Source organism: Panulirus ornatus, chromosome 9 (assembly GCF_036320965.1).
Source record: "Panulirus ornatus isolate Po-2019 chromosome 9, ASM3632096v1, whole genome shotgun sequence".
NCBI lineage: Eukaryota > Metazoa > Arthropoda > Malacostraca > Decapoda > Palinuridae > Panulirus > Panulirus ornatus.
In genome coordinates this window covers 43,254,787-43,277,578 of record NC_092232.1, presented here as the reverse complement: position 1 = coordinate 43,277,578, position 22,792 = coordinate 43,254,787, and the positions used below count along the sequence as shown (strand labels likewise).

Below are 22,792 nucleotides of genomic sequence, written 5' to 3'. Positions count from 1 at the left end.
CATGTACATTTGCATATATGTATATGTCTGTGTATGTATGTGAATGTACACGTTGAGGTGTATATGTATGTATATGTGCGCGTGTGGGCCTTTACATATATATATATATATATATATATATATATATATATATATATATATATATATATATATATATATATATATATATATTTTTTTTTTTTTTTTTTTTTTTTTATACTTTGTCGCTGTCTCCCGCGTTTGCGAGGTAGCGCAAGGAAACAGACGAAAGAAATGGCCCAACCCCCCCCCATACACATGTATATACACACGTCCACACACGCAAATATACATACCTACACAGCTTTCCATGGTTTACCCCGGACGCTTCACATGCCTTGATTCAATCCACTGACAGCACGTCAACCCCTGTATACCACATCGCTCCAATTCACTCTATTCCTTGCCCTCCTTTCACCCTCCTGCATGTTCAGGCCCCGATCACACAAAATCCTTTTCACTCCATCTTTCCACCTCCAATTTGGTCTCCCTCTTCTCCTCGTTCCCTCCACCTCCGACACATATATCCTCTTGGTCAATCTTTCCTCACTCATTCTCTCCATGTGCCCAAACCATTTCAAAACACCCTCTTCTGCTCTCTCAACCACGCTCTTTTTATTTCCACACATCTCTCTTACCCTTACGTTACTTACTCGATCAAACCACCTCACACCACACATTGTCCTCAAACATCTCATTTCCAGCACATCCATCCTCCTGCGCACAACTCTATCCATAGCCCACGCCTCGCAACCATACAACATTGTTGGAACTACTATTCCTTCAAACATACCCATTTTTGCTTTCCGGGATAATGTTCTCGACTTCCACACACATATATATATATATATATATATATATATATATATATATATATATATATATATATTGGAAAGGATCACAATTTTGCGCGTGATCAAGATATTCCTATGAGTCCACGGGGAACATGAAACACGAAAAGTTCCCAAGTGCACTTTCGTGTAATAATCACATATCATGTATATGTATATCACATGTATATCAACAGACTTATATTTCTCTCTTGTGTCTCCCCTGATGATGTGATTATTACACGAAAGTGCACTTGGGAACTTTTCGTGTTTCATTTTCCCCGTGGACTCATAGGAATATATATATATATATATATATATATATATATATATATATATATATATATATATATATATATATATATATATATATATATATAAAGTGTATATGGATGGGTTGGACCATTCTTCGTCTGTTCCCTTGCGCTACCTCGCTGACGCAGGAAACAGCGATTAAGTAACAACAATATGTAAAATGATATATATATATATATATATACGAATAAAGTGCATATGAACGCGCACCTTCATAGAACATACAAACCTCCAACAGCCAGGATCGAACCCGGGACCCCTGTGCAAGAGGCAGGCATGCTAACCGCTAGGCTAAGGGACTGTATAATAGGAAACAACTATTCGAAATACTAAGTACTCGAATACCCTTCGTCTCACAATGGTGAGCAACGGGGTCTATCGGTTGTTTCCGAACAGAACACATAGCCAGCTGTTAGCGTTTTACCGAACCTGACTGTACAACGCGGAGGTATATGAATACGAATAAAGTGCATATGAACGCGCACCTTCATAGAACATACAAACCTCCAACAGCCAGTTGTACAGTTGTACAGTTAGGTTCGGTAAAACGCTATCAGCTGGCTATGTGCGTCTGTTCGGAAATAACCGGTATAGACCCCGTTGCTCACCACTGTGAGACGAAGGGTATTCGAGTACTTAGTATTTCGAATAGTTGTTTCCTATCATACAGTCCCATAGCCTAGCGGTTAGCATGCCTGCCTCTTGCACAGGGGTCCCGGGTTCGATCCTGGCTGTTGGAGTTTTGTATGATATATATATATATATATATATATATATATATATATATATATATATATATATATATATATATATATGACTACTTCATGTCTCCTTCTGTAGTAGCGGGTATGGGAGGGGCCTTCTTCACTACCCTGTCTCAATCTTTACAAATCAGAAAGCTGTTCTCCATCAACTAACGTCGTCATAGATCATCAGGTCATCTATGTCCTGCCCAGATATTGTCCTCCAGCAGATACCTTCGTCAGAGATCATCAGGTCTTGTGTTACTGGTCTTCCTCATTCATTCCTCCGGGATCCCCGAGATGACCAGGAAGTCTTGCAAGGTTCTCAAGGTCGTGGTTGTCTAGGGGGGGATGGGGGTCTGTCTGTTGGCGCAGCTGATACTCTCTCCTCACGTAATCACCATCACCAAGGTAGCTTTACATCCAGCCCAGGCTGGATATAGCACTTTAATTACACATTATTACGCAGATTGAGGCGGTAAAACAAAAAGATAATGGAAGAAGAGGGGAGGATGGGGGGTTGGGGGGATCCATTTCCAGCAACTGACACGTAATTACATTTAATAACACAGGCGGTGGAGAAGGTGTCTGATACAGCAGTTACTGCGCGTGGACGAGTATTTTTCCGTGACTGACAAAAACATACGAACGTCGTGTGGATACGTGGCACGTGTGTTGGTGCTTCTGGGTGTCTGTGTCTGTAATAACAAACACAACAATGGCCAAACATGTACCCCACATACTGGAAGGTTTCGTCCAGCCATTACTGTAATAACATACCCACCTAACACAACAATGGCCAGACATCTACCCCACATACTGGAGGGTTTCGTCCAGCCATTACTGTAATAACATACCTAACAAACACAACAATGGCCAGACATCTGCCCCACATATTGGAAGGTTTCGTCCAGCCATTACTGTAATAACATACCCAACAAACACAACAATGGCCAGACATCTGCCCCACATACTGGAAGGTTTCGTCCGGTTATTACCAGCTTTTCGTTGGCGTCTCCCCTCCTTCAGGCAGCCGGTTTTTCTTGGGACATCGAGAGATTTTTACCAACATCAACTCCACATGTCATCATCTTGCTGCTGACTCGAGACGGTTATTACCAGCTCTTTTTCCAAATGTCAGCAATTCCTGACGAGTCGCCAGATCTTGATATGTAATTAACTCTTGATCTGTCATGTTTGTTAATGGCATTTCATGAGATGCCTTTGTCCACAAGGGTCAGGTCAATGTCAAGGGTGTAGTGAATAAGCGTCAGTTACGGAACAGGTGAAAGACTATTGGTGTCAAAGGTGTAGGGAAGATGAGACCGTAGTGATGATAAATGAAGATGGCTGATAGTGCTGAAAGTGTCGTGAATATGTTTTTTGTCTACAGTGAAGATATGATTGTCGAGGGTCATGTGAAGATGCGTTAGTCGATGGTGATGTGAATTTTAGAATTATGGAGGGTGTAGTGAAGATGAGGCTGATGTCGGCTCCCACAGCAGTGAACATGACGGTGAGTTATGGTGTGGGAGTAGACATACTGCACTTGCTCATGATGGTTAGCGTTTTGCTGTGTTGATATGCTATTCATCATTTCTAACTGTCGTCTTGAGCTCTACAGACGCATTCATTTATTTTTTTTCTCACAATCTTCCAGCTCTTATGAAATGTAGAACGCAAAATGAATAGATGTGAAGACTGCAGGACATGGAACCCAATTTTCTATCACACTTACACCGTGACGAAGGACGCAGCGGATTGGTGGAAGAGATCATTACGTCGGCTCGATCAGCCAATCAAGTGAGCGGAACTTTGAGCCTGGTGGCGGTAGACAATAGTGAACCCTCCTGACATAACCCGTGTCGCTTGTGTCCAGCCATGTTTAGTGTGCCCAGTGGCTCCCGCAGGTGACTATTGAGCCGGGGCTTCCACACAGGAGCCCCACCTGCTGTGGGAGGGAGGAAGCGCAGGAGCTCTAGTAGGGGAGGGATGATGGGGGGTTGTACTGACCACTGACTAGTTATGTTTCGTCGGGCATGTCTCACTATCTCCCTCTCTCACCCTCCTCCTTATCTCGCACCAGCCTCATCCATAACCCCATGTCCACCTGATGCCAAATACTCCGTCTGTATCGAGCCTGATCATATGTAGAGTTTAAACTTCCTAAACTGGTTAGGATACATGTCTGTGGCTGCTATATACTGTTGCTGGCAATGTGCATTGTCCATGATTTAATTATTGGTTGAATATTCATGCAATTTCTCATATCACAGTTCACTGAGCTGATCCATCATGGTGTCCACATGTCTGTGCAATGATTCTCCTTAACTGATGTTACCAGCGTCCCTAGCAATGGCCAGAGCGGCAGCTGGGAGCCGAGCGACGCCCGCTGGAGGGCGCGCCGCCGCGTCAGCACGGCCACCAGCAAGAGTAAGGCTGATGCTGCGGGCAGCCCGAGCCCCACCAGGGACGCCTCCACTCGCGACTACTGGAGGAGGGTCCGTTCTCTCTCCCGGGAGAATCGGCAGCGGCAGGAGTGAGTATCGTTCCTTGTACCGCTCCTCCCACCTCTGCTCCACTGTGTAGCCTTCCAGTCCACTCAGGAAAATACCTTCATTCCTTTAACAGATCATCATCTCTTCACCTCTTCGTTGCATATCATCTAATATCAATGAGTTTCCCTCACTCGTGCTCCCATTTCTTCTCCTTAATCAAATACTTCCAAAGACAAAATCGTATTTTTTCCTAGTTTGCCGATGTTCTCTCGACGTATCTCTCATTTATGCCCTCTTTTTCAGCTCCTGCAATTTCCTCATGACATCCTGCTGTTTTCTCTTGTTCATCTCCTAATCACTCACACTTCCTCCCAGCCAATATCGCTCTCCTCACCTCACCATTCACTTCTTTTTCTCTCTCTAACGCCCACATCCCACTTACTGCACGACACACTCTTCACAGGCACATGTAAGATATGCTTCTTTAAATACTTTCTATTCCTTATCCACTGCCCTGGTTTCACTTCCCATCAGTGTATTCCATTCTTCATCTCTAGACACCTCTGCAGACAAGCCTCTTCTCCAAGCTTACTCACTTCCACCACGCTCTTCCCACCCATGTCATTTCCTCTTTTCTTTAAGCCTCTACAAAATCATAACTTCGCCTCCACCAGCAAGTTGTGACACATCAGCTGCCCTCCTCAGCACATTCACATCCAACAGCTTTTCCTTTGCATGTCGATCAATTAGCACATAATTCAGTAATGCCCACTCACCACCCTAACCCCACTCACTCACTTATGCTTATGTATGTATCTTTTTTTTGGCCAGATATTCCTAATCACCACTCTTTTCAGCAAACATACCGGGTACCCCATGCCGTCTAATTACACCTTCAATTGCTACATTACCCACACTTGCACTCAGGTTTCCAACCAACGATACTCGATCCCTTGCATTAAAATTGTAGACGCACTCACTCAGCTTCCCAAACACTCGCCTCTCCTCCTGACTCCTATCGCGAACGGATGCTTCAGCACTGAAAATCATTCACTTACTCACAATCTACTCTCATTTTACGCACATATGTCTAGGGAAAACTACGTGACAAACACATTTATACAGCTCCTCCCTTGGTAAAAAAAAAATACCACCCCATCCGTTGCTCTTGCCCTCACACTAACCACGGGCGCTTGGACATAACCTATACTTCCTCCTTCACCGTGAGCTTAGTTTCATTCACGACCAGTGCATCCAGGTTCTTCTTCTAACACACACTAATCTCTTCCTTCTTCTCGTCCTGGTTACGTCCACGCACATTCAGACACCCCAGCTTGAACCCTAACATCACACATACGCAATGCAGTTGTGGTGTGCTGCCACTGTACAACAGGGGGTCGCACCACGCCCCTGACACCTGCCGCTCTTCCCCAGGGCACGAGAACGACAGATGAAGAAGGCGGAACTGGAGGAGCGACGGCGACGCGAGCAGATCCTCAGTGAGCGCAAAAAGGAGCGGGATACCTTAATGTTCAGGTTCCTGAGGGAGCCGCTCCGTCAGCGTCGCACCACCAAGGTTCCAAAGGCGCCTGCGGAGACGAACGGTTCAGCAGCAGCAGCAGCAGAAGGAAAGGAGGAAGATGGACGAGTGAGAACGAGTCAGTCGGTGCCTGACCTGGAGGAGGCACTACGGATTGTGAGAGGAGAGGACCAGGCTCTTGACGCTCGGTGAGGAGATAGAGATGTGGGAATAACGTGTGAATGGAATGATAAGGTATCATGAGGAAGAGAGAGAGAGAGAGAGAGAGAGAGAGAGAGAGAGAGAGAGAGAGAGAGAGAGAGAGAGAGAGAGAGAGAGAGAGAGATGAACACAGATACGAGAATAAAGGGCAAGGGTAGGTAGTGGGGGAGAAGAGTAGAGAAGGTAATAGGTACAAAAGAGAAATGTTGGGGTTTGTGATCACCAAGAACAAAAGTAGAGAAACACAAATACCGTCAGTCAGAACTGCCAATGGTCTTGTCTATTGAAATATGAAAACACTTCCTAATAGGTCTTATTACATATCTCGCTTGTATGAGGTTTATATGACACATATAAAGGGTTTTCATCATTGCAAGACACTTGTGGAGGGATCTAGTGATAGATCCCTAGGCAGTTCTGGCTGACGGTATTTGTGTTTCTCTACTTTTGTTCTTGGTGATCACAAACCCCAACATTTCTCTTTTGTACCTATTACCTTCCATTGTATATCCTGCTTGTAGAAGCTTTTGGCCACTCTCCATACTTGCTAAAGTTTCTGGATCATAACTGAAACTTGAAAAAAGTTCTGACATTCTTGTTCACCGCGTCAGCACTTCATATGAAAATAGTATTTATCATACTTCACTTTCATGGTTACCAATTATTTCCTGACAGTTTTGTTTCCAACAGAGCACGAGCCTTCCTGAGCCCACACCTTCGGCGTCGAGCACCTAAGGAGGAGCAAGCGGTGTGCGATCGCTTCCTGCGCACCCACGCCCGCCAGCCGCCCTCCCGCCACTCCCCGGGGCCTCCCTCGCGCCGTGGACCCGCGCCCCCCACACGCCCCTTCCCGCCCGGTTCTGCTGGCGAAGTCATCCGTGAGAACCAAAAGCCCTATCCGACCTGGCCGCCAGAGGAGCTACTGGCCAGAAACCGGCAGCTGCGGAGCAAGACCGGCGGAGACTCGACCTTCAAGAACGGCGGAGACTCGACGTTCAAGATGGGCACGACGCAAGTACTAAGTGACACTTTCAGCGTCTCGTCTGACGACAGAGACACGCACTCGCTGCTGGCCGACTACCGTCCTCCGTTGGACAGTCACATAATGGTGCTCCCGCGACCCAAGCTGGATCGGCGCAGCTCCATGCCGGATCTGCGGGACTTCCGCTGCGTGAGCTCTGCCGTGGTGTACGAGACCATCGCCACGCTGGGCAGCCTCGGCGACGCCCGGGGTTTGCTAGTCGTGCCGCCGGGGTGTCACAACGACAACAACAACAGCCCAACGACCTCCGTCGCCCCTCCAGATATACCTCAAACAAAAGCGAGTGACGAGAAATCACCGAATTCTTCGCAGAAATGGGCGAAGAAGATGAACACATTCATGGAACAAGAGACTCAAGCGGTGCTCCACACTAGCCCGCTCTTAGGGGCCCTACCGCCCTCTCTCGGGAGGCCGAGTTCGCAAAACGGGCGGCGAACGCAGCGGAAAGAATGGGTCTCGAAGCACACCTCGATGAAGACGCTGCAGAAGAAAATCCTTCCGACAACTCTGACCGACTCGTCATCTCAGACGGAGAGCACACGACCCACTTCTGCCGTCCATCGCCGACGGAACTCGCTCGGCAGCGAGGGGGCCGACTCCGTGTATTACGACAGCCTGGAGGAGGACGAGAGTAGGAGCGGCTCCCATCGCTCCAGTAACCAGGCTTTCTACGTACCGATAAAGAGCGAGGCCACGTCTAACCTGGGTGTGCCCACACTGCCGGCGAGGCTCACGGCGCGTCTGGAAGAGCGGAAAGCTGCGACCCGACGACGCCCCATCCCGAACAGTCCCTCCAACCTGACCCTCACGGGAAAGAAGGTACAGGTCCTCCTAATCGATGAAGCCAAACTTGCACAGCTGGTCGTCAAGGAAGGGACTCTGAACACTCAGGAAACATACAACAATGTACTCGAGAGTAATATGAATGGAAACTCCCTCATGACGAGCGATTCAGATATCTTAGACAGCCCGGAAATGGTTGCCATTAGGCAAAATACGTTGCCGGTCTATGGCTCCGAACCCGAGACGGAGACTTCCCATACAGACATAATGCAGTTATCCCCTAGGACTGCTGCTGCTGTTACTGCTGCTGCGCCAGTCATCTCACAAATATCCAAAAGGAATATAGTTAGTCCGAGAGGTCCAAGTGCGATAAGCAACCACGGCGTAAACCCTGAGGCAGCCACGGAGACAGGATCTCAACACTACACTGATACCTACACTTCCTTCTCAGGGTCGACCTCACCCTCGCTCTCGACGGGAGCTTCGGACGAGGCCACTCAGACCAACCCACACGCTGTGGCCATCACCTACAGCCTCAGCGGGGCGGGTGAAACCACTGTGAACGATGAAGGAGTTACGACGACGGGCGAGTCGGTGGCGGGGCATCAGGAACCTGTCCACAACAGCCATGGCTCTTCAGGAACCCAGGAAGTGGTGAATGGCTACGATGGCGAAGGTGTCATATTGATGACCGAGGAAGCACATGAAGGCAGTCCAGATTCCCAAGTAAACAGTGATGATGTAGAGAGTCAACCGACGGAGGCGCTGAAGGCTCCAACCATGAAGACAAGAGAGGAATCCGCCCACGGCAGCAGTGAGGAGTCTGACCCAAACGAGGAAGAGTATGACACGGACACCTTCCAGTCCTCCTCGAAAACCTTTGACAAGAGCACGACGGATCACACCGAGGTCGTGCCTACTGCCGGCTCCGTTAGCTTCGAGAACAACAAGTCCAAGAGCGAGACCGAGGTCACTGCCGAGTCCTCTGGCCTCGAGAGTAATGACATCCTCAGCACGAGCGAGGGCACGGGGGACGTCAGCGAGAGCTTAATCACAGAAAACGCAGGGATTTCGGACGACGAGCTCCTGCAGACGCCAGAAGAGGACGTGAAGGAGGAGAGCAGCATCGGCAGGACGCAGGAACAGTACGAGATCGTCGGCTACACCGCCAGCGGGAAGGAGATGCTCCTGGAGAGCGGCTTCATCGACTGTGATGACCCAAGTATATCACCTGATCCTATGAGCATCAGCTGTGACCACATCAAACTCTCCACTGTGCCAGCCACTGACAACATACCAGACACATTAGGTGTCACTGACAACACAAAAGGTGTCACTGACAACGCACCAGGTATCACTGACAACACACCAGACGCACCAGGTGTCAATGACAACAAACTAGACACAGCAGGTATCACTGACAACAAGCTAGACACATTAGGTGTCACTGACAACATACAAGGTGTCACCGACATGACTGAGAATAGCAACGAGGTCGATACACCCACAACACGTGCGTCATCACTGAGGAAGCAGCGAGTTGGCGGACAAGCGAGTGATGATGAAGCCTCCAGACGGTCTTCGCCCAGCTCTGACGTCGAGGCCCAGACGGCAGAAGAGACAGGAACTCAGGACTCTACAAACACACAAGAAATGGAAGACGTTTATGAAGTAGACATGACGGGCAGCACCGCGGGCAGGGAGAAGACTGCTTTTACTCACATGCTAGAAAGGAATAGATATAACTACTATCATGTGAGAACTACTGAGGACAGACTAATAAACAGAGACATGAAAGACGAAAAGGACTGTCAACCAGTCGACCAGAGTGAAGATACGGAGGAAGAGGACCGTAAACCAGTCGACCAGACTGGAGATACAGAGATACATACAGTCAGTGACCGGGTCAAAGACGACTTTCTCCCTGAAAATGGAACTGTGGAGCGAGAACCGAGTGAAGAGGACCATGATGATGATACCAAGAGACGACTCCACGATTATGGCTATGCACCAAACGTAGTCGGCTCGAAGGAAGCAACAGAGGAGGACGGCATGATCTCTCTTGATGACAAGATGGGAGAGAGTCTGTCCCACAGTACAGAGCCCAGACGAGAACAGGAGCTCTGCTCTCCCACCCAGGCCGCAGAAGATGACCCGGAGGCGGAGGAACTCAGTGATGGCACAGACTCGTGGGACCGCGTCACCGTGGTGCGAGCACACTCAGGCAGCGGCCCTGCTAGCAGGAACCTCACTCCAGACATCGACACTGACACCGCCCTCACAGACATTCTACACCAGGATGACTTCATGACCGAAGACGAGACAGGATTCCCAAGACCTCCGACAGCTTCTGCGGCCAGTCCCCCCTCGCAGGATCATCGTCCAGACCTGCTGGAGGAGATCTTCAGAGCCATTACGCCGAGCGAGGGCAAGCAATCACCCGTCGACGAGACCAGCTCGGGCCTCTCGACCATAGACGAGGATGAGGAACCTCTTGATGCAGCAGCGCCCACGCTACTACAGCAGGAGGTGATGACCCTGCCCATGGACGAAGCTGCAGAAGGAGGAGTGAAGGAGAGACAAGTGCTTCTAACTTCTGTAGAAACTAATGATAATGACACGATACCAGGCGAGAACGGTGAGGTGGAGGACAGAGGTGAGGACAGTGACGGTACAGAGGTGGTAGATGACGATGGGTGTAGTGAGGTAGTGGACGACGACGAGGATACTGACGTGGTAGAAGATGTGGAGGGAAGCGAGGCAGAAGAACAAAGTGGTGATGAGGTGGTGGGGAACGAGTACACTTGTGTGGCAAGTCAGGACGTTGTGGTACAAGGAGGAGGTGAGAGTACTGGTGGGGTAGATGAGGATTCTTTGATACCAAGAGCTGAGGATAATGGTGAGGATAGTGTGATGACAGATGAGGATAATGTCTTGGTAGGAGGTGAGAATACCCTAGTGGCAGATGTAGGTGTGGACACTATGATGGTAGAGGGAGGCAAGGGAACGGTAGTACATGAGGATAGTGTAGTGAGAGAGAAAGGTGTAGACAGTGTGGTAGCCGGGGTTGCAGTAGTGGCAGAAGATGAAGACACGGTGGTGGCAGCAAGTGAGGATGTTCGTACCATGTTGGCAAGGAGACGTCAGGACACCTTTGAGGTACTGCCAGATGAGGACAGTGTTGTGGTGGGTGGAGAGGCTGCTGGTGAGGACAGGGACAGTTCTGTGTTAGAAGGGCAGGACAGTGCCTTACGGACCCCTCAAACCTCGAGGGAGGATGCTCTGAAGGTGGATGAAAGTGGGGAGATTGCTGTGGTAGACGAGAGTGACAACGGTGAAGGTGAGAACACAGTGGCAGGCGACGAGGACGCCACTGTGGTGGAGGAAAGTGAGTGTACGGTATTGGCTGAAGAACATGAGAACGCCGGTGTGGTGGAGGGAAGGTTGGAGACGTCACTGAGGGAAGATGTTATTACACGTGAGGCTGATGATATCATGGTGCGGATGACAAGGTTGGATGCTGGGGATGAGTGTGAGGAAGCTGCTGTGGTAGGGGCAGGTGAGGAAGCTGCTGTGGTAGGGGCAGGTGACGATAATGTTGTAGTAGAGGCAGGTGAGGATAGAGCTGTGGTAGAGGCAGGTGAGGATAGTGCTGTGGGAGAGGCAGGTAAGGATAGTCCTGTGGTAGAGGCAGGTGAGGATAGCGCTGTGGTAGAGGCAGGTGAGGATAGAGCTGTGGTAGAGGCAGGTGAGGATAGAGCTGTGGTAGAGGCAGGTAAGGATAGTGCTGTGGTAGAGGCAGGTGAGGATAGCGCTGTGGTAGAGGCAGGTGAGGATAGAGCTGTGGTAGAGGCAGGTGAGGATAGTGCTGTGGTAGAGGCAGGTGAGTATAGGGCTGTGGTAGAGGCAGATGAGGATAGTGCTGTGGTAGAGGCAGGTGAGGATAGTACTGTGGCAGAGGCAGGTGAGGTTAGTGTTGTGGTAGAGGCAGGTGAGGATAGTGCTGTGGTACGGGGAGGTGAGGATAGTGCTGTGGTAGACAGAGGTGAGGATAGTGCTGTGGAAGAGGCAGATGAGGATAGTGTTGTGGTAGAGGAAGGTGAGGATAGTGCCATGATAGAGGAAGGTGAGGACAGTGCTGTGGTAGAGGCAGGTGAGGATAGTGCTGTGGTAGAGGGAGGTGAGGGTAATGCTGTGGAAGAGGCAGGTGAGGATAGTGCTGTGGTAGAGGCAGGTGATGATAGTGCTGTGGTAGAGGCAGGTGAGGATAGTGCTGTGGTAGAGGCAGGTGAGGATAGTGCTATAGTAGAGGTAGGTGAGGATAGTGCTGTGGTAGAGGCAGGTGATGATAGTGCTGTGGTAGAGGCAGGTGAGGATAGTGCTGTGGTAGAGGCAGGTGATGATAGTGCTGTGGTAGAGGCAGGTGAGGATAGTCCTGTAGTAGAGGAGGGTGAGGATAGGGCTGTGGTAGAGGCTAGTGAGGACAGTGCTATAGTAGAAGCAGGTGAGGATAGTGCTGTGGTAGAGGCAGGTCAGGATAGTGCTGTGGTAGAGGTAGATGAGGATAGTGCTGTGGTAGAGGCAGGTGAGGATAGTGCTGTGGTAGAGACAAGTGAGGACAGTGCTGTGGTACGGGGAGGTGAGGATAGTGCTGTGGTAGAGGCAGATGAGGATAGTGCTGTGGTAGAGGCAGATGAATACGGGGCTGTGGTAGAGGCAGGTGAGGATAGTGCTGTGGTAGGGGCAGGCGAGGATAGTGCTGTGGTAGAGGCAGGTGAGGATAGTGCTGTGGTAGAGGCAGGTGAGGATAATGATGTGGTAGAGGCAGGCGAGGACAGTGCTGTGGTAGAGGCAAGTGAGGATAATGCTGTGGTACGGGGAGGTGATGATAGTGCTGTGACAGAGGCAGGTGAGGATAGTGTTGTGACAGAGGCAGGTGAGGATAGTGCTGTGACAGAGGCAGGTGAGGATAGTGCTGTGGCAGAGGCACGTGAGGATAGTGCGGTGGTAGAGGCAGGTGAAGACAGTGCTGTGGTACGGGGAGGTGAGGATAGTGCTGTGGTAGAGGCACGTGAGGATAGTGCTGTGGTAGAGGCACGTGAGGATAGTGCTGTGCCGGACTTTAGTTTAGATTCTTCTCTGGGAGAGGAAGATGAAGGCACTGTTGAGGTACAGGATCTTAATAATGTTGCGGTAGAGGTGAGTGAAGACCATACTGCGGTAGAGGAAAGTGAAGACCATACTGCGGTAGAGGAGAGTATAGACCATATTGCGGTAGAGGAGAGTATAGACCATACTGCGGTAGAGGAGAGTATAGACCATATTGCGGTAGAGGAGAATGTATACCACACTGCGGTAGAGGAGAGTATAGACCATACTGTGGTAGAGGAGAGTATAGACCATACTGTGGTAGAGGTGAGTGAAGACCATACTGCGGTAGAGGAGAGTATAGACCATAGTGCGGTAGAGGAGAGTGTATACCATACTGCGGTAGAAGGGTGGCAGAGTGAGAGGAGAGAAGAGGGAAGCTGTGGTAGGTGGAGACCACGGGTCTCTTCTGAAGGTGGCAAATGCTGACGGTGCAAGACAGAGGCGGCAGGAGGATGTGCTAGCTGATGCTGAGGCAGACGTGGGTCACCACACTTACACGTACAGTCACGAGACCAGAAGCAGGAACTTCGACTACACACGGTACACAGACAGCAGTGAGGACATACTGGAAGACTACACTCAACCATGCCACATGACAGTACCTAGTGGCCTGACCTGGGGTGAACCACGGGGCAGCGTCGGCCGAGGTACTCAACCATCAGCGAGCGAGGCTCTACTCGACCTTGACGGAGACGGAGCAGAGGGACGCGTGCATCAGGTCTGGGGGAAGGACAGTGAACGGGAGGATACGTCTCAAGGTGACTCTGGGAGCCACATCCTTGAGGCTGAGGACACCGACACCTCCCTCTTCAGCAACGATACGCTGGACCTCACTGATCCCGTCACCAAAACCGATTACGAGGAGCTGCTGAACCAGGTGGAGGAGTACATCGAACGAAAGGTCTTCGTCGGACACAAGGGAAGCTCTCGGTCGTTCAATTCACGTATCATGACCGAACGTTGTTCACTCGACATCGAACATCCGAAAAGTATCGGGAGTACGAGTTCTGATAATCCTCAGCAGAGGACTCATGTTGAGAGTGAGGGAAGCGCGAGAGACAGTGAGGCTGCGGGGAGTGGCGCTGACGACAGCCTTGGGACGTCAGTAGGGGAACCTGAAGGGCGGCCGGCCATCCCATTAGAAACAGGGGATAATCACTCTGCTTCCACGGCTCCCGGGACTCTGAGGAGCTGTGGCAAAGCTGATACGACGCCTTTCAACAACAAGGACGCCATCGGGTACAGTAGTTACCAAGGAACTGACACCAACACCAGAAGCAACTCAAAAAGAAACAGATGTAAGAGGTCCTGCGCAGTCGAGCTACCGCGCAGACCTGACCGTGACTACGAGGGGAGCGCCGTGCATGGCAGACCCGGCAGTGTGTCGGGGGCACCAGTGGCAAGCCTGGTCCAGCAGAACAGAAGTGCCGAGGGATACTCCGGGGGAGACCAGCCCGAGGCTTCATTAGTGGCCGCTTTCAGCGCCTCCTCCGAGAACTCGCCACGCAATAGGAGTGGGGATGACGGGGAGGCTGCAGCAGCAGCCATCTCTCCGTCGTCAGATTCGGGTGTGGTAGAAATGGTGAGCAAACTCGCTCAGTCGCCTTCGGAAGTTTCCGCCGAGGGTGAGGTCGTTGCGGGACGTGTTCCCGCCAATCCCGACCCCCAGGAGTCAGCCCGTAGCGAGGAGTCGACAGGCAGCATCCCCTGTCGGAGGCCCTTGAGTAAACAAGCCAAGGATCGCGCCAACCGCATCACCAGCGGACGTCGCTCGTCTTCCGGCTGTGGCCGAGCGTCGCAGGAGGCCAGCGAGGCCACGGCAGTGAAAGGCTGGAAGAGCCTCCAAGAGCCTGGCGACGAATCGGAGGTGGAAGGTTCTGAGCTTCGAAGGCAACAACGACGAGAGGCGCCTCGCACCGGCGACATCCCAGGTCGTCTCCCCCAACCAGACGGCACCTTACTGTCCCCCAGTCGACACCAGCTGGTGCAGGAGTACGTGGACAACCTGCACCAACACCACACCCACACCGACCCTCCATCTTCCCAGGGCACCGCTGGCAGTCCGCCCGGCTCCCTGGACGACCTGCCTGCCGCCAACCACAGTGACTACGAGGCCTCGGATTCTGGCGAGGCCAGTTACTCTGAGAGATTACTGAAGGCCCTGGAGGCCAGGCGGTCTCGGCGTCACCGGCCTCGGTCCTCGAACATAGACATCGAGGACACCCCGAGCAGGTACCGACCCTCAACACTGAGCGCTCTGGACGCCTTCCTCGCCACACTGTCCCGCTACCGTGGAGGACACCAGCTGGAGGGCGGGGAGCCTTGCGGGGAAGGCACGCCGCCCCTGCTCCCGCCGGCCGCCCACGACAACGTGACGGTGCAGGTGAGGGCCGGGCCGCGTCAACACGACGTGCGCATCAGCTCCAAGAGACAAGTGCGCCTAGTGGTCAACGTTGGCAATCCTGCGGCCTCCTCAGACTCTGGCTTCGTACCAGACACCTCACAGTCTGAACGTACGTACACTCACACACACACAACAGCATACCATTCTCTGAACGTACATGGCTTCGTACCAGACACCTCACAGTCTGAACGTACGTACACTCACACACACACAACAGCATACCATTCTCTGAACGTACATGGCTTCGTACCAGACACCTCACAGTCTGAACGTACGTACACTCACACACACACAACAGCATACCATTCTCTGAACGTACATGGCTTCGTACCAGACACCTCACAGTCTGAACGTACGTACACTCACACACACACAACAGCATACCATTCTCTGAACGTACATGGCTTCGTACCAGACACCTCACAGTCTGAACGTACGTACACTCACACACACACAACAGCATACCATTCTCTGAACTTACATGGCTTCGTACCAGACACCTCACAGTCTGAACGTACGTACACTCACACACACACAACAGCATACCATTCTCTGAACTTACGTGGCTTCGTACCAGACACCTCACAGTCTGAACGTACGTACACTCACACACACACAACAGCATACCATTCTCTGAACGTACATGGCTTCGTACCAGACACCTCACAGTCTGAACGTACGTACACTCACACACATACAACAGCATACCATTCTCTGAACTTACGTGGCTTCTTACCAGACACCTCACAGTCTGAACATAGGTAGTCACACACACAATAGCATACCAATCTCTGAGCTTACATGGGACAACCGTAACCTATACCGTTCTCCCACGTAATACAGAACACACTGTATCATTATGATCAGCGTCCACGTTCTCTTCACTCTTAACATTGTACCTCGGTAAACGTGCGGACGGAGAGGTGCCGGTCTAACCCATAATAATAATAATAATAATAATAATAATAATAATAATAATAATAATGATAATAATTAATAATAATGATAATAATAATAATAATTCATAATTAATAATAATAATAATAATAATGATAATAATAATAATAATAATAACAATAATATTAATAATGATGATAATAATAATAACAATGACAATAATAATGATAATAACAATAATAAAATGGGGTGACTGTATTGCTGACTGGTTGGTAAGGTTATTTAATGTATGTATGACAAGGTGAGGTGCCTGAGGATTGGCAGAAAGCTTGCATAGTGCCATTGTACAAAGGCAGATGGGATAAAAGTGAGTGCTCAAATTACAGAGGTATAAGTTTGTTGAGTATTCCTGGGAAATTATATGGGAGGGTATTGACTGAGAGGGTGAAGGCATGTACAGAGCATCAGATTGGGGAAGAGCAGTGTGGTTTCAGAAGTGGTAGAGGATGTGTGGATCAGGTGTTTGCTTTGAAGAATGTATGTGAGAAATACTTAGAAAAGCAAATGGATTTGTATGTAGCATTCATGGATCTGGAGAGGGCATATGATAGAGTTGATAGAGATGCTCTGTGGAAGGAATTAAGAATATATGGTGTGAGAGGCAAGTTGTTAGAAGCAGTGAAAAGTTTTTATCGAGGATGTAAGGCATGTGTAAGAGTAGGAAGAGAGGAAAGTGATTGGTTCTCAGTGAATGTAAATTTGCGGCAGGGGTGTGTGATGTCTCCATGGTTGTTTAATTTGTTTATGGATGGGGTTGTTAGGGAGGTGAATGCAAGAGTTTTGGAAAGAAGGACAAGTATGCAGTCAGGTGTAGATGAGAGAGCTTGGAAAGTGAGTCAGTTGTTGTTCGCTGATGATACTGCGCTGGTGGCTGATTCATGTGAGAAACTGCAGAAGCTGGTGACTGAGTTTGGTAAAGTGTGTGAAAGAAGAAAGCTGAGAGTAAATGTGAATAAGACCAAGGTTATTAGGTACAGTAGGGTTGAGGGACAAGTCAATTGGGAGGTGCGTTTGAATGGAGAGAGACTGGAGGAAGTGAAGTGTTTTAAATATCTGGGAGTGGATTTGGCAGCGAATGGAACCATGGAAGAGGAAGTGAATCATAGGGTGGGGGAGGGGGCGAAAGTTCTGGGAGCGTTGAAGAATGTATGGAAGTCGAGAACATTATCTCGGAAAGCAAAAATGGGTATGTTTGAAGGAATAGTGGTTCCAACAATGTTATATGGTTGCGAGGCGTGGGTTATGGATAGAGTTGTGCGGAGGAGGGTGGATTTGCTGGAAATAAGATGTTTGAGGACAATATGTGGTGTGAGGTGGTTTGATCGAGTGAGTAATAATAGGGTAAGAGAGATGTGTGGTAATAAAAAGAGTGTGGTTGAGAGAGCAGAAGAGGGTGTTATGAAATGGTTTGGTCACATGGAGAGAATGAGTGAGGAAAGATTGACAAAGAGGTTATATGTGTCTGAGGAGGAGGGAACGAGGAGAAGTGGGAGACCAAATTGGAGGTGGAAAGATGGAGTGAAAAAGATTTTGAGTGATCGGGGCCTGAACATGCAGGAGGGTGAAAGGCGTGCAAGGAATAGAGTGAATTGGTATACCGGGGTCGACGTGCTGTCAATGGATTGAGCCAGGGCATGTGAAGCGTCTGGGGTAAACCATGGAAAGTTCTGTATGGCCTGGATGAGGAAAGGGAGCTGTGGTTTCGGTACATTATTACATGACAGCTAGAGACTGAGTGTGAACGAATGTGGCCTCTGTTGTCTTTTCCTAACACTACCTCGCGCTCAAGAGGGAGGAAGGGGTTGTTATTTCATGTGTGGCAGGGTGGCGATGGGAATGAATAAAGGCAGACAGTATGAATTATGTACATGTGTATATATGTATATGTCTGTGTGTGCATACATATATGTATCTCTCTTACCCTATCATTATTTACTCGATCAAACCACCTCACACCACATAATGTCCTTAAACATCTCATTTCCAGCACATCCACCCTCTTCCGCACAACTCTATCTATAGCCCACGCCTCACAACCATATAACATTGTTGGAACCACTATTCCTTCAAACATACCCATTTTTGCTTTCCGAGATAATGTTCTCGACTTCCACACATTCTTCAACGCTCCCAGAACTTTCGCCCCCTCCCTCACCCTGTGATTCACTTCCGCTTCCATGGTTCCATCCGCTGCCAAATCCACTCCCAGATATCTAAAACACTTCACTTCCTCCAGTTTTTCTCCATTCATATATATATATATATATATATATATATATATATATATATATATATATATATATATATATATATATATATATATATATTTTCAAACTATTCGCCATTTCCCGCGTTAGCGAGGTAGCGTTAAGAACAGAGGACTGGGCCTAAAATTTTTGGAATATGCTCACCTGGCCCCCTCTGTTCCTTCTTTTGGAAAATTAAAAAAAAAAAAAAAAAGAGAGGGGAGGATTTCCAGCCCCCCGCTCCCTCCCCTTTTAGTCGCCTTCTACGACACGCAGGGAATACGTGGGAAATATTCTTAATCCCCTATCCCCAGGGATAAATATATATAAATATATATATATATATATATATATATATATATATATATATATATATATATATATATATATATATATATTTAACCGCTGTTTCCCGGGTCAGCGAGGTAGCGCAAAAGAACAGACGCACAAATACATACATATACATATCTACGTATAAATAAATATACATACACAGACACACACATATATATACACATGAATATATTCATACTTGCTGCCTTCATCCATTCTCGTCGCTACCCCACCACACAGGATATAGCCCCCCTTCCTCCTACAGCAAGGTAGCGCCAGGAAAAGACAAAAAAAGGCCATATTCAGTCTCTAGTTGTCATGTGTAATACACCGAAACCACAGCTCCCTATCCACATCCAGGTCCTACAGACCTTTCCATGGTTTACCCCAAACGCTTCACAAGCCCTGGTTCAGTCCATTGACAGCACGTCGACCCCGGTATACCACACTGTTCCAATTCACTCTATTCCTTACAAGCATTTTAACCTGTATGTTCAGGCCCCGATCGCTCAAAATCTTTTTCACTCTATCCTTCCACCTCTGATTTGGTCTCCCACTTCTCGTTCCCTCCACCTCTGACACATATATCCTCTCTGTCAATCTTTCCTCACTCATTCTCTCCATGTGTCCAAACCATTTCAACACCCCCTCTTCTCCTCTCCCAACCAGACTCTTTTTATTTGCACACATCTCTCTTACCCTTTCATTACTTATTCGATCAAACCACCTCACACCACATATTGTCCTCAAACATCTCATTTCCAACACATCCATCCTACTCCGTACAACTCTATCTAAAGCCCATGCCTCGCAACCACCATATAACCATCATATAACATCATATATCATCATATATCATCATATAACCATGATGATAGAGTGGCAGATATAGGGTGTTTTGGTCGAGGTGGCGTGCAAAGTGAGAGGGTTAGTGAAAATGATTTGGTAAACAGAGAAGAGGTAGTAAAAGCTTTGCGGAAGATGAAAGCCGGCAAGGCAGCAGGTTTGGATGGTATTGCAGTGGAATTTATTAACAAAGGTGGTGACTGTATTATTGACTGGTTGGTAAGGTTATTTAATGTATGTATGACTCATGGTGAGGTGCCTGAGGATTGGCGGAATGTGTGCCTAGTGCCACTGTACAAAGGCAAAGGGGATAAGAGTGAGTGCTCAAATTACAGAGGTATAAGTTTGTTGAGTATTCCTGGTAAATTATATGGGAGGTTATTGATTGAGAGGGTGAAGGCAAGTACAGAGCATCAGATTGGGGAAGAGCAGTGTGGTTTCAGAAGTGGTAGAGGATGTGTGGATCAGGTGTTTGCTTTGAAGAATGTACGTGAGAAATACTTAGAAAAGCAAATGGATTTGTATGTAGCATTTATGGATCTGGAGAAGGCATATGATGGAGTTGATAGAGATGCTCTGTGGAAGGTATTAAGAATATATGGTGTGGGAGGCAAGTTGTTAGAAGCAGTGAAAAGTTTTTATCGAGGATATAAGGCATGTGTACGTGTGGGAAGAGAGGAAAGTGATTGGTTCTCAGTGAATGTAGGTTTGCGGCAGGGGTGTGTGATGTCTCCATGGTTGTTTAATTTGTTTACGGATGGGGTTGTTAGGGAGGTAAATGCAAGAGTTTTGGAAAGAGGTGCAAGTAGGAAGTCTGTTGTGGATGAGAGAGATTGGGAAGTGAGTCAGTTGTTGTTCGCTGTTGATACAGCGCTGGTGGCTGATTCATGTGAGAAACTGCAGAAGCTGGTGACTGAGTTTGGTAAAGTGTGTGAAAGAAGAAAGTTAAGAGTAAATGTGAATAAGAGCAAGGTTATTAGGTACAGTAGGGTTGAGGGTCAAGTCAATTGGAAGGTAAGTTTGAATGGAGAAAAACTGGAGGAAGTAAAGTGTTTTAGATATCTGGGAGTGGATCTGGCAGCGGATGGAACCATGGAAGCGGAAGTGGATCATAGGTTGGGGGAGGGGGGCGAAAATCCTGGGAGCCTTGAAGAATGTGTGGAAGTCGAGAACATTATCTCGGAAAGCAAAAATGGGTATGTTTGAATGAATAGTGGTTCCAACAATGTTGTATGGTTGCGAGGCGTGGGCTATGGATAGAGTTGTGCGCAGGAGGATGGATGTGCTGGAAATGAGATGTTTGAGGACAATGTGTGGTGTGAGGTGGTTTGATCGAGTAAGTAACGTAAGGGTAAGAGAGATGTGTGGAAATAAAAAGAGCGTGGTTGAGAGAGCAGAAGAGGGTGTTTTGAAATGGTTTGGGCACATGGAGAGAATGAGTGAGGAAAGATTGACCAAGAGGATATATGTGTCGGAGGTGGAGGGAACGAGGAGAAGTGGGAGACCAAATTGGAGGTGGAAAGATGGAGTGAAAAAGATTTTGTGTGATCGGGGCCTGAACATGCAGGAGGGTGAAAGGAGGGCAAGGAATAGAGTGAATTGGATCGATGTGGTATCCCGGGGTTGACGTGCTGTCAGTGGATTGAATCAGGGCATGTGAAGCGTCTGGGGTAAACCATGGAAAGCTGTGTAGGTATGTATATTTGCGTGTGTGGACGTATGTATATACATGTGTATGGGGGTGGGTTGAGCCATTTCTTTCGTCTGTTTCCTTGCGCTACCTCGCAAACGCGGGAGACAGCGAGAAAGCAAAAAAAAAAAAAAAAAAAAAAAATATATATATATATATATATATATATATATATATATATATATATATATATATATATATATATATATATATATATATATATATATCTTTTTCTTTTTTCTTTCATACTATTCGCCATTTCCCGCGTTAGCGAGGTATCGTTAAGAACAGAGGACTGGGCCTTTGAGGGAATATCCTCATCTGGCCCCCTTCTCTGTTCCTTCTTTGAGAAAAACAAAAAAAAACAAGAGGTGAGGATTTCCAGCCCCCCGCTCCTATATATATATATATATATATATATATATATATATATATATATATATATTCTTTTCTTTCAAACTATTCGCCATTTCCCGCATTAGCGAGGTAGCGTTAAGAACAGAGGACTGCGCCTTTGAGGGAATACCCTTACCTGGCCCAATTCTCTGTTCCTTCTTTTGGAAAATAGAAAAAAAAACCGAGAGGGGAGGATTTCCAGCCCCCCGCTCCCTCCCCTTTTAGTCGCCTTCTACGACACGCAGGGAATACGTGTGAAGTATTCTTAATCCCCTATCCCCAGGGATATATATATATATATATATATATATATATATATATATATATATATATATATATATATATATATATATATATAAAATTTCTTTTTTATCATAAATAGCCGCTGTTTCCCGCGTCAGCGAGGTAGCGCCTGGAAACAGACTAAGAATGTCCCATCCAATCACACACACACACACACACACACACATATATATATATATATATATATATATATATATATATATATATATATATATATATACATACGAACAAAGTGCATATGAACGCGCACCTTCATAGAACATACAAACCTCCAACTGCGAGGATCGAACCCAGGACACCTGTGCAACAGGCGGCAGCGCTATCGCTAGGCTATGATCGCCCCTTTTCTGCTTTCTCAACCACATTCTTACCCTTTCATTACTTACTCGATCAAACACACACTACAAACTGTCCTCAAACATTTCATTTCCAACACATCAACCCTACTCCGCACAAACCTATCTATAGCCCATGCCTCGCAACCATATAAAATTGT

At 48.0% G+C, this 22,792-nt stretch overlaps 1 protein-coding gene across 1 annotated transcript in view; it reads left to right on the top strand.

Annotated features, from left to right (window-relative positions):
- The first annotated feature begins 2,476 nt into the window (after positions 1–2,476).
- Positions 2,477–22,792, top strand: part of LOC139750062 (uncharacterized) — a 38,497-nt gene continuing 18,181 nt past the window's right edge. The window contains exons 1-5 of the mRNA XM_071664397.1: positions 2,477–3,709; positions 4,251–4,445; positions 5,839–6,132; positions 6,836–13,545; positions 13,598–15,634. Of these exons, the coding sequence (XP_071520498.1) occupies positions 3,591–3,709; positions 4,251–4,445; positions 5,839–6,132; positions 6,836–13,545; positions 13,598–15,634 (9,355 nt within the window). The 5' untranslated portion in view covers positions 2,477–3,590. The remainder of the gene's footprint in view (positions 3,710–4,250; positions 4,446–5,838; positions 6,133–6,835; positions 13,546–13,597; positions 15,635–22,792) is intronic.